The following is a 15,524-nucleotide window of genomic DNA, read 5'->3' as shown; positions in this document are numbered from 1 at the left end:
CTTTGATTTTTTCGTCTGTTATTATTAACATTATACATTTTTTGTAGTAGGCCTAGTGAAAAAAAGAAAAATGAATTTCGATGTTCAGTTATTTTTTGGGTTGACCAACCCGCAAACTGACAAAGCTCTTGGATGCCAATACGCCATTGTAGCTGGTTGAGACTTGTGTCTAAATTTGGTAATAACAACAAAATGTATCAAGGAATACATACTGGCATACTTTATCAAGTATTACTTAGCCCAGGTTAAATGACCAAGTTGATTGATATTTCACACGACTGTACCGACCAGGTTGACCGCTGACTCAAGACTGTAACATGTTCAAAAAACAGTCGTAGCAAAAAAAGGTCATACTCGAGTTGCAAAACTTTGTATTGAATATAAAGGGCATTTTCAATACGTCGTTCTTCTGACTCGTATTTTGAAATGGTTTATATGGTACGTCTCAGCATGGTCACAGCTACGTTTCGAAGAGTTTTGTAAAATCGCCCCCGCTGTATACGACATCCGTGTGGGTTGTTTGTTGAATTTTATTTTGAGGGGTCTAGCAAAATAGCGTCTTTAGCGGGTTATTGTTAGAGTGGTCCCCTTTTCATGCTTTTAATTATTATCCGCAGACAAGCGGAACAAAGTTAGGTAAGCCTAATGCCTAAAAAATGAACCAGATATTTTGCATCAACCATGTCACCAGTCCCCCACCATGCCCACCGTAGTTAGTGGGTTTCCTGGCTTAATTATATTAGATTAAAAAAAGGAATGAAATTTAGTGATAAAATAACTAACATCAATGACATTCTTGTCAGCCTCATCTCCTCGAAAGCTACAATGTTAATTACATGGCCTGACTGACCCGAGCTGACCTTACAAATGTTATTACGAGAACAACGAAACTACTAATAATACAGTAATAGTACTATACTATATCATATATATGCAATACTTACGAAAATGCCTCAAACAAAACATTTCTGAAGTCTGTCGCTGTCTCAAAACAAAAACAGAAATTTTTAAATCCCCCGCCAAATGGAGTCTGGTGGTGGTGGTCAGGCGGCCGGCGGTCTAGGATTCTAGCGGGTGCACTCTCTGTGTGGGTTTTTTGTGTGGGTGGTGGATGTGTGTGTGTGGTGGTCGACCGTGTTGGTGGTGCACGTATATTTGCCAAAAGTTAACGGTCCCTGGAAATAGCGCCACCAACGGTAAATTTAGTCTAGTTTAGTTAACGGTCCCAATAAATAGCGCCCTCTTGCCGAACAATGATTTTATTGGCTACCCCACGTGCAGTGACCTAAGCGTTCCATATCTGTGTGCTGATTGGTGTGACAAACATCACCTCGGACCAATCAAAGCACAGAAAGCCAACTTTCGGTCACCTTACATATCATGCAGCGCATTAATGCACACAGTGCATTGTGTATTGTATTGTATGCATAGTTCACAATGAGGAACTTGCCTGGTTGATAAAAGGCAGATAGATACGACATTCAAAATCATTTTTCTTCTTTAAATGATTTTCTTTTTGTTCAAAACAAACAGTGGAAATTTGCTATTATAATCTTAAAGGCCATTCAATTCATGTTCTTGTGACAGCCCTGCCCTTCTTTTTCCCAAGGGCAAAATAAACAGCTACCAAAATACATGGTACCGTACATACTAGGGTTTAGGGTTACACCTTTCTTTTCTGTATTTATAAATGTATCAAGTCAGATCATGGAGTCAGTTTGACAATCTAATTTCATTCTCCATAGAAAAGGACACATCGACATAAAAAACATTCATTAAGCTCTGACCTTCCTTTACTCTGGAGTGAAGACCGATTCCCCTACACACACTTTTACGAGAATGGCAGGGTATTCACCCCCACCCGAAAAAAACAAACAAACAAGCCAAACAAGCCAACAAACAGTTTATATTTGCATAAATTTACTCATTAATCAGTATGATAAACACATATGGTCCAATTTAATATACATAATAACCATGTTCAAAATATTGAAAGAGTATTTTGAATAATTAAATTAATTATTCACCAGGTTCAATTAGGTATAGATTCTAATACTTGGTGGCAGTTCCATTTAAATTGAATGGTATGCATTAAGTCCACACTTCATTCAATGGGGGAAGACCTCTGACATCAGTCATTTTTTAATTTTTAATTACAAGGAAAAATAATAAAACTTTAAAAAGATGATTGTGTTAATATCATTCCCAACACTTGCAATTAAATACCAGAAAAAAAGTATAGAAACAAGCTGTGTACGGCTAGACATCTCTAAACAATAGAAAACCAAGCCTAAAATGGAACAAGAGAAAGTGTCTGAGTAAATCCCTTGTTAGTTTGTTATTACCTAAAGGTCTCACAAATAACTGATTCATTACGAATGAAACATTCAAATGAATTAGTTTATATTAGAAAATATTATTTTATCATAACTTGACTAAATCTGAAGGAAAACCACTATTCACAATATTTACCCTGTAATCACTTTGACTTATTCTAATAGTTTTTTCCTTTAGTAATGTTGGAATTTAGTGGAATGATATTCAAAGTTAATCTAATTTATATGTTCTTTAAATTATATTGTATGGTGAATACCCTGATTGAAAAAAGGCAAATATTTTTAGTCTTCACTCATTTAAGAAGACAATATATACGCATAAATTGCTCAATGCTAATTCTGCTCAACAATTGTTACATAGACTTGTTGTATTAATATTTATTCCTGCATAAATAATGCCAGAAATTAAAATTGGTTCCACAAGGAAACCCTTTATGTATTCTATATTCTGAATCCAAAATGGATCTTTACCATATAAATATTAAATATAGTAACATTGTTTTGACCATAGTTATTTTACGATCTTCATTTTCAGGCCTCAAAATGGTAATGTGTTGGATGTGGGGGTTAAATATAGGTGAGAACAAATGGAAGACCTAGAAATAATTCATACATTAAAAGCTAATGAGTAAATTTCTTTCAAAAGTAAAGGATCTATAATAGGCATTCTACATACATAAAGGATATGAGTCAATAGTCACTCAATACACAAGATTCAAAACCTCTTTTTGGAGGGTTTAAAAATAGTTTGGCTTAGCATGACCTTTGACCTAACATGCTCAATTTCAGTCTAGTTATTCATATAGTACATGTATTAAAACACAATGACATTTCAGTCAAGACAGGAAATATAGACTCGTCATATTACAAATCAAATGACCTATCACCCCTATCAGACAAAATAAATCATTGTCCCATATCAGACAACATAAATTGAATAACCTATGACACCATCAGAGCAAGTATTCCTTTTTTACGTTGTGTCAATAAAAACAGGCATGTTAGTATTACATGCTATTTTCACGACAGTCACAATACAGTTGTGATTTGAGTAAAATATTACAAATAAAATAAATAAAGAAGAATAAAAGGGGGTCACGGTTAACAAGTAAATACAACATAAAAAATACACACTAAGTACTGCATAATTGATAGAATAATATGAATACATTTTTGGCGAAGTGCAACCAAAGCTAAAAAAGGTTAGAATACATATATTTACAGCCAAACACACTCTTAATACAAGACAATACAAACTAAAACCATCTAAACAAAAAGGACAAATTTAAAGGGTTTTTGAGTTGAACAGAATCACTTAATATAATTTTTATATTTAAAATAATAGTTACATGTGGATTGGGCTAATTCGAAACTGCTCCAACCTTAAAATGGGTAGTCAAAGAAGTAGCACCACAAAACAGGTCCAATCTTTTTTTCAAAATCAGTTGGTCAAAATGCAGCCTCATAATAATATAAAGAACTATGTACATGACTCTGAAGATCGCATAAAAAATACAGTATAAAATTTAACAGTACCCAATGGTACACGGTAAAAACTCCATTTATATACACCAATTTGGCTCGACATTATGTCCCTATAGAAATAAACACAATCAATATTTTGGGACAAACCTGTACTGTATTTAAGAATTAACAATCTATGTAAAACACAAATACACAATATAACTTTGTCACTTCATCAAGGTACCTTTTCAATAAATTGTTGCCCCCACCCCCATTTAACATCATTAATATATTGTTACAGAAAAAAAGAAGCAAAAATGGCTGGAATGCTCAAATTTGAATTTCTTCTTCATCCCCAGCAAACGAGGGAATAAATCTGATGCTAGCAGCCTGCCTGGGATTCCTAGCTGTTCTTTGTGGTGTACTAGAACCAGAGTTACCTCTACTTGAGGACTGACCGGAACTTACACCTGTAGACGTAACCATAGGTGAAATTGACATAGATCCGGGTGCAAGAGGTGACAGAGAGGGTGATAAATCAGGTGATACACCTACAGCAGCAAAAGCACTTTCATTAACTATTGGTGATCTTGGCAAGACATGAGAGTTGGAGGTGGTGACTACATTGTTCATAGCAAGTGGTGCAACTGGCTTAATGGGACCCTGGACAACATTAGTCAGCAGTGGAGGTGGGAACTGCTTTGCTGCTTTATGCTTCTGTTGAGGCCTTTCTAATTGCCGTTTGACAACTGTGTCATCTTTCAGTTTGGCAATTTCTGCAAAGACGTGGGCCAGAGGCTGAAATTGAGGCCCCCAGTCTAATAAATAGTCCCAATTATAGCTTCCTGATAACTCCTCATCACTGTTAACAATGGAGCTTAATGAACCAGCCATGGAAGGTTGGATGTCATCCCCCCATCCAAATGCTCTTGTACCATCCATAATGGCATCATCTTCCTCTGCACCTACTTCATCTAATCTTGCATATATAAGATTACCAATATCCATACCACCACCGGCCTCTCCACCCCCTTCTTCAACAAACACATGCATGCTTTCAGCGCTAGCGCTATTCAAATAACTCATGTTCTTTTCTCTCGGTGATCCCATAATATCAGAAGCATTATCTCTCAATGACAATCCATCCTCGTGATCTTGCTGAATTCCAGAATCTAATACCTTCTCCCTGACACTACCACCTTGATCCTCAGGAACATTTCTCTCATTAATGCGTCTTATTTCTTCATCTTCAACAGTTGTTGATCCTCGCCCACTGGAGGCAGAGTTACCTTCTGATACATCCGTACGACCGACCTCCATAGAGCTGTTCATGTTGTTTCGATGCATATTGTAAATATTACGTGGAGGATACATGCTGTATGGAGTATCAGCAGCAGTCAAAGGTTGTTCTGGTGTCATAGCATGGTTTACCATAGCACTGTGACCCATTTCAACAGCATCAAAAGTAGCATCATAGGATCGGGGTGAGAGTGACCGGTCACCGGCCTGGTAATCAGAAGGCTTGGGATTCTTTTGACGGTATTCACGCTTTCTTCTTACCCTTATAAAGCAAAGAAAGATGACCACTAAAATGATGATTACAAAGATTGGGATGGCAACTGCAAGGATTGTTGTGACAGGAGTTGCTGTTTGACGACCTCCAGTACTAGGAGGACCAACATTTAATACGATTGACACAATGGCTTCCTTGGATTCATTCTTTCCAGAACTTGCTCTTACAATCAGTGAGTACTGCTCTTTCCCATCCGTGGCTTGGCGGCGTTTCCTGTACGTATGGTCATCTACCCAACGCTTCCGTCTATTTGTAGAATCCAGGCGTTTCTTTACTGTTATAATACCTGTACTTTGATTAATTGCAAAGAATTCATCACCTCGTTCAAAGGCATAAACAACTACACCATCTATTCCTTTATCTGCATCTTTGGCATGAACTGTTCCAATCTTTGTTCCAACTGCAGCATCCTGTGCAACACTGAACGAGTATGAGTCTTCATCAAACAGGGGTGAGTAATCATCACGGCTGGTGATTTCTACTTGAGCTTGTACAGAGACAGATTCTCCGCCCCGATCTATGGCACGAATGACAAGACGATATGAATCTTCTGCTTCATAATCAAACGGCTGCTTAGTGGTGACATTACCAGTGATAGGATCAATATTGAAGAAATCTTGCCCATTGCCATCAGTAATAGCATAAGTAAGATTACCATATTCACCAGTGTCTTTATCAATAGCATGAGCCTCAAACACAAGAGTGCCTGCAGGTTGATTCTCAGCAACACGTTCCAAGTACATCATGAATGGGAAGTAAGGAACATTGTCATTATAGTCAGTGATTTGAATATACACTGGTATAATGGCATGCAGTGGATTATCAATACTACGGTCTGTAGCTCTGACAGAGATTCTCACTTCAGGTACAGTGTCATGATCAAGATTGCCTTTAACTGTTATCCAACCAGTCAACTCATCAATAGTAAACATATCCAACTCATTTCCGGATCGAATATCAAAGTGAATTTCCGCATTCCGTCCAATATCACCATCTGTTGCTGATACTTGAACAACACTTGTGTTAACTGTGGCGTTTTCTTGTACAGATCCTGAATATTGGCTTTGTGTGAATCTTGGTGCATGATCATTAATATCTTGTACTTCAATCACAACTTCTGCTGTTGAATTACGCTGTGGAAGTCCACGATCCGTTGCAGCAACTATCAGTGTGTAAGTATCTTCAACTTCACGATCCAAGCTGTCAAATACAACAATATCTCCACTGTCAGCTTTGATTTCAAATTTCCCAGCTTGGTTTCCACTTACAATACTGTAGTCAATTTTTCTGTTATGGTATGATGGATCTTGATCTTCGGCAGTCACAGTTGTAACCGGCCAGCCTATGGCTTTATCTTCATCCACATAAGCAGAGTAAATTGTTTGAGTAAAAGCTGGAGCATTGTTGTTGACATCTAAAACTTGAACACGAACTGCCACTACACTGGAAAGAGGTGGGTTGCCATGATCCGTTGCTGTGACAACCAGTTGAATGACAGGCTGAGCTAGGTTGAATTCTATCGTCTGATTGGTTCTTATTGCACCTATAGGTTAATAGAAAAGAAGACAAACCATAAATGTGATATACATTATTATTCAAATACTTCCCAGCGAGTGGCATATTTCAGATTCAGGTCACATTTTCATAAAGAAACTGTGTTTACAGCGAATTCTGAGGGTCGGCAAGTTTATTTCTAAATAGTGGATTCTTATAAAGCACTCAAGGTGTTTAAATATTCAGGATGTTTGAATTACAAGACCTACTCCATTTTAAATAGCACCATGTAATGATTTACAAGATGCAGTGGCGCAATATGCACCCAATCGAACCAGGAGCACCCGGACAAACTGAAATGGAGGTTTAGTTTTAACTAACCTGTTATAGCATCAATGACGAAGCCTTGAACTGGCGCCACTCCCATACTGTACACAATATGAGCATTATTATCAATATCAGCATCAGTAGCATTAACTGTCAACACAGGATAGCCAGATGGGGTCAGTTCAGATAACGTAACCTACAGGAACAAAAAACAAGTATAAACACAGTTTAGTTTTATTTGTACAACAATCAGTGAAAATAGTTTCATAATCAGGGAGATTTTAATGCTTTATCAAATTTATCAAAACATGGACAGCTTTGTTTATTTTCAGGGAACTTTCTGCAGAATCAGGGCGAGTTGGCAGCTCTTTGTTCATACATCATGCTAAAGGATGACTGGTGGCTCTGAACAGGGTCAGGGTCCAATTTCATAAAACCTGTAAGCTTAACAATATTGGTAAGCATAGAAAAGTATTGTTCAACAGAAACAGGTTACCAGCCAAAATCACCTTTGGTTTACAGTGCTGTGATTGGTGCCCCACTCAATTTTCTGCTTTAACAGCTTTATGAAACTGGGCCCTGGTGGCATTGCCAGTACATTAATATTTGTGAACTATAACTAACCTGATAAGATTGTTGACTAAAGTGTGGTTCATTGTCGTTCTCATCTCGGACTCTCACAACCAAGGTTAACGTGTCAGTGTAAACACCATCAGATGCCTGGATCTCCAGACTATGAATATCTTGTATCTCTCTATCTAGTGGCTCAGCTAGAGTAATGCTGCCACTGAATTGATCAATGGCAAACATACTACCTGGATTACCAGTAGATGTGAACTGGTAGATAATGGAAGGGTTGGTATCGGCATCATTAGCTATTACAGTGGTGACTGGGTATCCAACTTCAGCTCCTACAAATACAAGACAAAAGACAAATGTCACCAAAATAGTTTACTGTTTTCTCTGTTCTTTATTGGGATGTGTAAAATCTGAAATAAATTTATAGTCAAATTGCTTTTATAATCTTGATGAACGTGATTGACTTAGTCAGTCACATGGAATCACACGGACATCTTAGGTTGATACTATGCTGTGCTCTAGCTTGAGCCCCCCCCCCCAGTCACAGCCACTAGCTGTTTTAGCACAGGCATCTTGAATAGCACACCCCATCAAACAGCGCACTCATCATTGACTGAGAGTGACCGACTCCAGCAATGGCAGCAAATAATAGAGGAACAGTAAGACATTGATAGGATGCTTGCATATGCTTAAAGGGAAGGTAAACATTTGGTATTCACTCTCAAAATGAATGGCAATAAAAAAAACTTTGGTTAGAAGAGTACAGCAGCACTTGATAGTATTTTGAGAAACATTTAACTTAAACTGTAAAATAATAAGAGTTTTAATGCCTCTAAGTTTGAATCTGAGATGCCTTAACACCTAACACTTCTAAAATTGTGTATTCCTATGAGGGATTATTCTTCCTGCATGGACATACGCGATTCAGATTGTTGACGATACCTCAAAATTGCGACCACCTTTTGAAATCGATCCAACAGTTAAAAAAAACAAAGGAACACTTTGCCTGTAACACACTTACCTTCACTAATAATAACTGGAATGACAGGTGGAAATCTGGGTCTGTTATCGTTAATATCAACGATTGTTATCTTCAATGTTGCTGTTCCTGTCAGACGTGAACTTCCACTATCAGCAGCTTCTAATGTAAGTTTATATGAATCCCGAATCTCCCGATCCAAGTTGGCCTTGGTGGTTACAATACCAGTATTGGCGTCCAGATTGAAGGCATTGTCAATATTACCACTCCGGATAAAGTAACTAATCTGACCATTTGTTCCATGATCCGCATCATTGGCTGAAACCTGGACACAAAGAATGAACAAATATAATTAATATGCTGACGAGGACTTCTAAATTTCTTAGGTTCACTTGTTGAATGTAAGAAGTGTTTAAAATTAATACAAGGGGACTTAAGGGAATGTCACATGAGGCAATATACAGGCAACCAGTTCCAGGTAAAAACATTTACATATTAATTTGAACATAATCATCTTTGGGACAGTAAGAAAGTAATAAAACAATGTATGTAGACAATATTTACAATTCGGGAGGTTTACAACTATGTGCATCACCAAAAATACAAAACTACAGGTTTAGACACAACATGGGACTATTTCTCTCTCCCTTTGGTGACTGCTTTACTTCTTCCAAGAAACGTTTTAATGATCAAGGAGATGTTGAGCTGACAAATCACACTCCTGACACAAAGAGTTAATGGTAAGTACTTGAGTACAAATCAATAAATTTTTGTCTCCTGAACTGTTGATATAGTTTTGAACTCTCTCCGAGTAATTCTCAACTAGTTAATTTACTAAAGCTGACTTACTTGTATGACATAGATGCCACTAGATTGTCCTTCCCATACTGATGTGGTATATTTATCTTGTACAAAGCGTGGTGAGTTATCATTGGCATCCAGAAGGTTGAGTTGAACGGTTGTATAACCATAGAGTGGAACAGCGCCACCAGATGGTGCATCAGCTTGTACAACCAACCGAACTTGTTTTGTTGTCTCATAATCCAAGGAAGTTGAATCCAGAACAGAAAGTATTGCAGAATCTAAATATTAAACAAATTAATACCTGGTGTTAGTAAATCAAAATCACAATGAAAATTACAATCTCTTAATTGATAACAACCAGAGCATGATAACTCAATTAACCAACAATCTGCTACTGAGGATTGGGTTACAATTTAATGAATTTCATTCAAATTCAATAAACAATGTCGGCAAATTCAGTGTAAAACTTCTCATTTTAATTGCAATTTGATTTACTGTCTTCCCTGACAATGTTCACGCTCTAATCACCGCTATCCTGCTGTGTTTCAAGCTCCATGTAACAAAAAATGGGTTTATTCACCGGTTGACAAATTGTACAATCCCATTAGAAACATCCAATCTCAGCATCAATGTTTTTTAGCTTTAAAGGGGCCCACCTCTACCCTTTAATGGCTGCGTTTCCTTGGCTATAACCAAAAACTATTTCGGTCAATGGCCAGTGATAAACCAATGGCAAGTTCAACTGAAGCAGTTATTGGTTACGACCGCAAAAACGCACTCAATGTAGGTTTACTGTCTCTTAAATAGAGCAGTCAGGGTAATAGTAGGCCACATTTTTTGTTTTGTTTTTGTAGTGTATGTTGTTATGTTTTATCCTTGAACTTACTAAATGTTTGTACTATCTTATTGTCTTTGCAATAAGATCTGCCTGGGTTGACAACGTACCTGATTGCCCTGTTACTTCAAAAGCTCCATCTTCATTTCCACTGATGATAGAATAAGAAACTGCACCAACTGGATTGCCATCACTTCGTATAGCTTTCACAATTAATATCTGACTGTGTGGAGATTCATCTTCATCTACAGATGCAGAATATTCTGGTGATGTGAAGACAAGTCTAACTGCAGCTGCATTACCAACATGTACTTCAACCAAACCTACCAAGCAAGACATACACAATAAATTAAAACAAATTGAAAATAGCTTTGCTATACACTTTGCTATAGAAATTGTTTAGATGATCTTCAAATCAAGGGAACTCAGCAAATTCCGACAAGAATATATAAAGGCCAATCTCTCTTATACAAATATTGATTCAACGCCTATGATTATGAACGGCAAAACCAAGAAATTGTGATTCAGTAACTAGACGATGATACTAATTACAGTCATTTTGAAATCAGTGGTTAGCTGGGATATCTTGACATACATATAAACTAATTGATATAACCCTCCACACAACAAGAAGTGCATTTAAACATCAGTAAAATTTAACCAACGGTAAAATGTATATCAAGTCAACTCCAAATGCAGCTTCTACAGTGTTGAGAAGTTTAACAGCTGAATTGCTTTACCGAAACAATATAATTCATTTGAAATCTGTTTCCAAATTGCCTTATTGGTTAAAGATCAACTTGAACAGACTCACCTCTTGATGTTAATGATGGTGACCCAAGGTCATAGGCTTCCACCTCTAATCGATATAAAGCTGAAGTATTCATATCAACAGTCGTTAGAATCACACCAGACGAGGCTTCCAAGTTGAACTGCGCAGAGGGCTGTACAAACCTAAACAAAAAATTCATTAACAATTAGTAACGAAAACCACTTTCAAAATAAACAATCAAACACTGCGTTGAGTATAAACCTCTACATGGCTCAGGTGAAGGAAAAGACAATTTTCCTGAAACAGTACTTTCCCCCATTCTGGAAAGTACTACGCCTGGGGTTACAAAGAGTTAAAGGCTAGCCCTAAGTTTGAACGAGTAACACCTCCTAACTCGCGACTTCGGCACTAGTCACGACTAATATTTAATTTCCAAGATGAACTGCACAGCATATTGTTTGCCCAAGGCGCAATATAGTAAAATTCACACTGAAAGTATTGAAAGATCGTGTCACTGATGTCTGATTGTGTTTGTAGTAGTTATGTTGTTGTGAATAGTCGTGGGTTAAACAATTTGTTTCAAAGCAGGAAGTCGTGACTATTTTTGCAGTAGTCTTATCAGCTTGATTAAACACTAGTTGAAAAGTGGTAGTTGTGACTCAATTACGCAATCAATAGTCGTGACTCCGACACTAGTCGCACAAGCTCTTAAAATAGTAAACAAACAATGTTTAACACACACCGATGTGTGGTTTAAATGAGTTTGTACTTACTGGTAATTAACTTGACCGTTAACATCCGAGTCTTTATCTTCAGCAATGATCCTAGTCACATATGTCCCTGATGGTGCACCCAGAGATAGATTGGCTCTAAATGGCACCATAGTAAACACTGGTGCATTATCATTCACATCAATAACATCCACAGTTACTTGAACCTTCTCTGATCGAGGCCCGTAACTTCCACCATCGGTTGCACACACTTGGAAGATGTAGTGTTCTTGTTTCTCAAAATCAAACAGCCTGAATAAATAAAGAAATTCAAAAAGTTGTTAACATATTAGGCATGCCAGATATTCAAATATCCAACCTATCTTTAACTTAGTTACTGTTTTCATTATTGGACAGCTTTGCTTGAAAAATTATATTTATCCATACCCATTTAAAAGTTATTTTCCTTGGTCATTACCTAGTTTACACACAGTTTTTGAGTTGTTTCATTACATATATTTTTATTGATATTTCTTGGGGCATTTTGAGGGGTGTAGTATTTGTTGAGTTTTTTTATAGGCAGCCTTGAGCTATTTCTCCCTGCCACTCACTCGTATGTGCTTTTATTTTCTCAGCCATGGTTACATTTTGTGGATTGTACCTTTTAAGGATTTACATTTTTTTTGTAGGAGTAAAAATATTAATCAAAGGAAATACAAAGGACATTTTTTCCCTTTCATATTTATAAAATGGATTAACAATGTCAAACTCCTGGACTTTGTTAACAGTTTCTTCAAAATCACAATCTACAGACACAAACCTACCCTGTGGTTGTGATTTCTCCCGTATTGACATCGATTCCAAAGAGACCAAGGGTAGAGTTATCTAATGAGTATTGTACGACAGCATTAGTCCCTTCATCAGCATCCACTGCCTCAACTGTCAACAAAGATTGACCAATCACAGTACTCTCTGATAACTGATGATGATAAGACGTCGCTGAGAAGATGGGATTATTGTCATTGTCATCTAGGACATTGACAGTTACAATTGACTCTCCTGACCTAGACGTATCACCATGGTCAGTAGCTCGGATGGTTAGATTATACTGGGCTGTAAATTCACGGTCAAGCGGACCACTTGTAGATAATTGGCCAGTCACAGCATCAAGTTGAAACAAGTCATCTATGTTACCACCTAAAACAAAATGACAAAAATTTATAATGTTTAAGCTCTACTGTAAACATCTAGAACTGTACAAACCACACAGGTGTTTCAAATATTCTGGGCAAAAAATGTTGGGCTATCATATACAATTCTTTCAAATTAAGGCTACAAAATCCCATGCTTCAACCAAACCAGTTAACACTGAATGATGCAATAACATGCAAATTTTTGCCAGAATACATATCAGAAACCCAGACTTTTTTTTATTATCGTGTACCATTGGACGGCTAGAACAAAGGCTGCCTTTACTCTTCTCGATGGAGTAGTTTAGTTACACAGCTCTCTGAGCAACGTTTTCTTTTGCAGAAAATGTTACGTTGAATTGGATCTCAAACAAAGCAACCTTTTTTTGTCATACATTTGTCAAAGTCTCATGCACTAAAACAACAGTTTGTATATAAAAACAAATGGCAGATTTAAAACAAGACAAAATAAATACCACCATTGAACTTTCCTGTGAGAAAAGGAATGAAACTAAACCAGTGTTTAATCTGACTGACTTACCTACAATGAAGTAACTCAATTGGCTATTGTCGCCAATATCTTTATCCTCAGCAACCACAACATGGACTAAACTTGACGCTTCATTTTCAGGTACACTTAGCACATAATACGCCAATAGGAAGGTAGGGTTATGATCGTTAGCATCCTGTACATAGACCACAACTGAAGCTACATCATAGCGGGCTGGAAAAGCTCCATCTCTTGCATACACTGTCAACAAAAACAACAATAACCAGAACATTAACATTTATGAATAATTACACAAATAAAAGAGTGGCGACATATGAAATGGCCATATGACACCTGCAGGGTCATGTCAACCACGTCACGTGTTGGTGCGCATATCCAATTAGCGTCGCATAAGACCCTCACTAGATTTGGGTATCCACACATGCGTAGATTTCACATCGAGTACCAGTATGTACACGTTTGTTTGAACTCTTTTTACCATCTCTCTACTAAATGTTTTAACATAGCTGGCGATCTCTTCCAACCTAACGGAGGCCAAATACCATAGAGCTCCTTAAGCAGAAAATATATACACTATCTAGGATTTGCAGGGATGGTACATTACCTGTTATACTATAGGAATCCTTTGCTTCTCTATCCAGTCTGTCATTAGTAACTATTACTCCAGTTGTTGAATCCACAGTGAACATGTTATCTGCTATACCATATGGAATCTCAAATGTTATCTCTCCATTGGTACCTGCAAGAAAACAATGGTAGAATTATGTATAAATAATCAACATTCACATTACTGGATTACTTCATTTCTACTCATTCATGGACAATCTGCTTTGAGGCAAAATTTAGTTTTAAGTTTCTCTCAAGCTCTGGTGTTTCGGATCAGCAAATAGTGTGTGGGTTTGAGTCCCGGTTTGGCACTTTGGTTCTTAAGTGAGATACGACACCATAATTGCTTTGTCCTTCGGATGGGACATTCTGCCAAAAGTCCTGCAAACTGGGATTGGTAGAGTGCATGAAATATCCCAGAACACTAATCATGGAAATGTAGGAGTTGCCCTTGTTGTTTCTGGTTCACATAGCAAGCATACTTGTATGCACACGCATGTCGGACCTTATTTGTCGGACCTTCGTTGCGTTGTGATTGGTCATTACGCAATGGGGCGGAGCTTAATGGATTGGTCTATAGCAGTAGGGTGCAACACTTACCTGTATCCCCGTCCTCAGCAACCACTGTACCAACAAATGTAGCTCTATCCAGGTTCTCAAATACATTCATGACATACGATGAGGGATCAAAGTGTGGAGGCAGATCATTCACGTCTTCAACACGGATTTCCAGAATTTGAATGCTGGTCAGTGGTGGAAGTCCATGGTCAGTGGCCGTAATGTTAAGATGATATAGACGCTCATGTTCATGGTCAAGAGAATGAGCTATGGACAGCAGGCCTAGGGAGAGTCAAACAAACAAATAAACAGTCATAGCACAAAGGTAGTCATTTAATTAAAGGTTGGGGCTAAGGGGGCCAATGCAAGCACAAAGCTTTTCAGCTTGAGATCCAGGACCCTTAAGGGGCCCTGAAAAAATGGATTGTACATGCTCTGTGGATCTAGTAATGGCAGATCTTGGCAGCGTGTACATGCTCTGTGGATCTAGTAATGGCAGATCTTGGCAGCGTGTACATGCTCTGTGGATCTAGTAATGGCAGATCTTGGCAGCGTGTACATGCTCTGTGGATCTAGTAATGGCAGATCTTGGCAGCGTGTACATGCTCTGTGGATCTAGTAATGGCAGATCTTGGCAGCGTGTACATGCTCTGTGGATCTAGTAATGGCAGATCTTGGCAGCGTGTACATGCTCTGTGGATCTAGTAATGGCAGATCTTGGCAGCGTGCCGCAGAAAGCGTGGTGGTGCGCCAACCTTTTTTAACATATTGGAGAACACCAACTTT

At 37.8% G+C, this 15,524-nt stretch overlaps 1 protein-coding gene across 1 annotated transcript in view; it reads right to left on the bottom strand.

The window, feature by feature from the left end:
- Positions 1-1,900: 1,900 nt before the first annotated feature.
- Positions 1,901-15,524, bottom strand: part of LOC117305510 (protein dachsous-like) — a 39,965-nt gene continuing 26,341 nt past the window's right edge. Inside the window, exons 9-20 of the mRNA XM_033790377.1 lie at positions 14,781-15,020; positions 14,179-14,313; positions 13,605-13,814; positions 12,698-13,070; positions 11,937-12,185; positions 11,206-11,345; positions 10,502-10,714; positions 9,602-9,834; positions 8,795-9,077; positions 7,819-8,105; positions 7,249-7,390; positions 1,901-6,916 (exon numbers count right to left, since the gene is read on the bottom strand). Of these exons, the coding sequence (XP_033646268.1) occupies positions 4,131-6,916; positions 7,249-7,390; positions 7,819-8,105; positions 8,795-9,077; positions 9,602-9,834; positions 10,502-10,714; positions 11,206-11,345; positions 11,937-12,185; positions 12,698-13,070; positions 13,605-13,814; positions 14,179-14,313; positions 14,781-15,020 (5,291 nt within the window). The 3' untranslated portion in view covers positions 1,901-4,130. The remainder of the gene's footprint in view (positions 6,917-7,248; positions 7,391-7,818; positions 8,106-8,794; positions 9,078-9,601; positions 9,835-10,501; positions 10,715-11,205; positions 11,346-11,936; positions 12,186-12,697; positions 13,071-13,604; positions 13,815-14,178; positions 14,314-14,780; positions 15,021-15,524) is intronic.

This window comes from Asterias rubens (assembly GCF_902459465.1).
Source record: "Asterias rubens chromosome 8 unlocalized genomic scaffold, eAstRub1.3 super_scaffold_89, whole genome shotgun sequence".
Classification (NCBI taxonomy): Eukaryota; Metazoa; Echinodermata; class Asteroidea; order Forcipulatida; family Asteriidae; genus Asterias; species Asterias rubens.
This window is presented reverse-complemented; position numbering and strand designations above follow the sequence as displayed.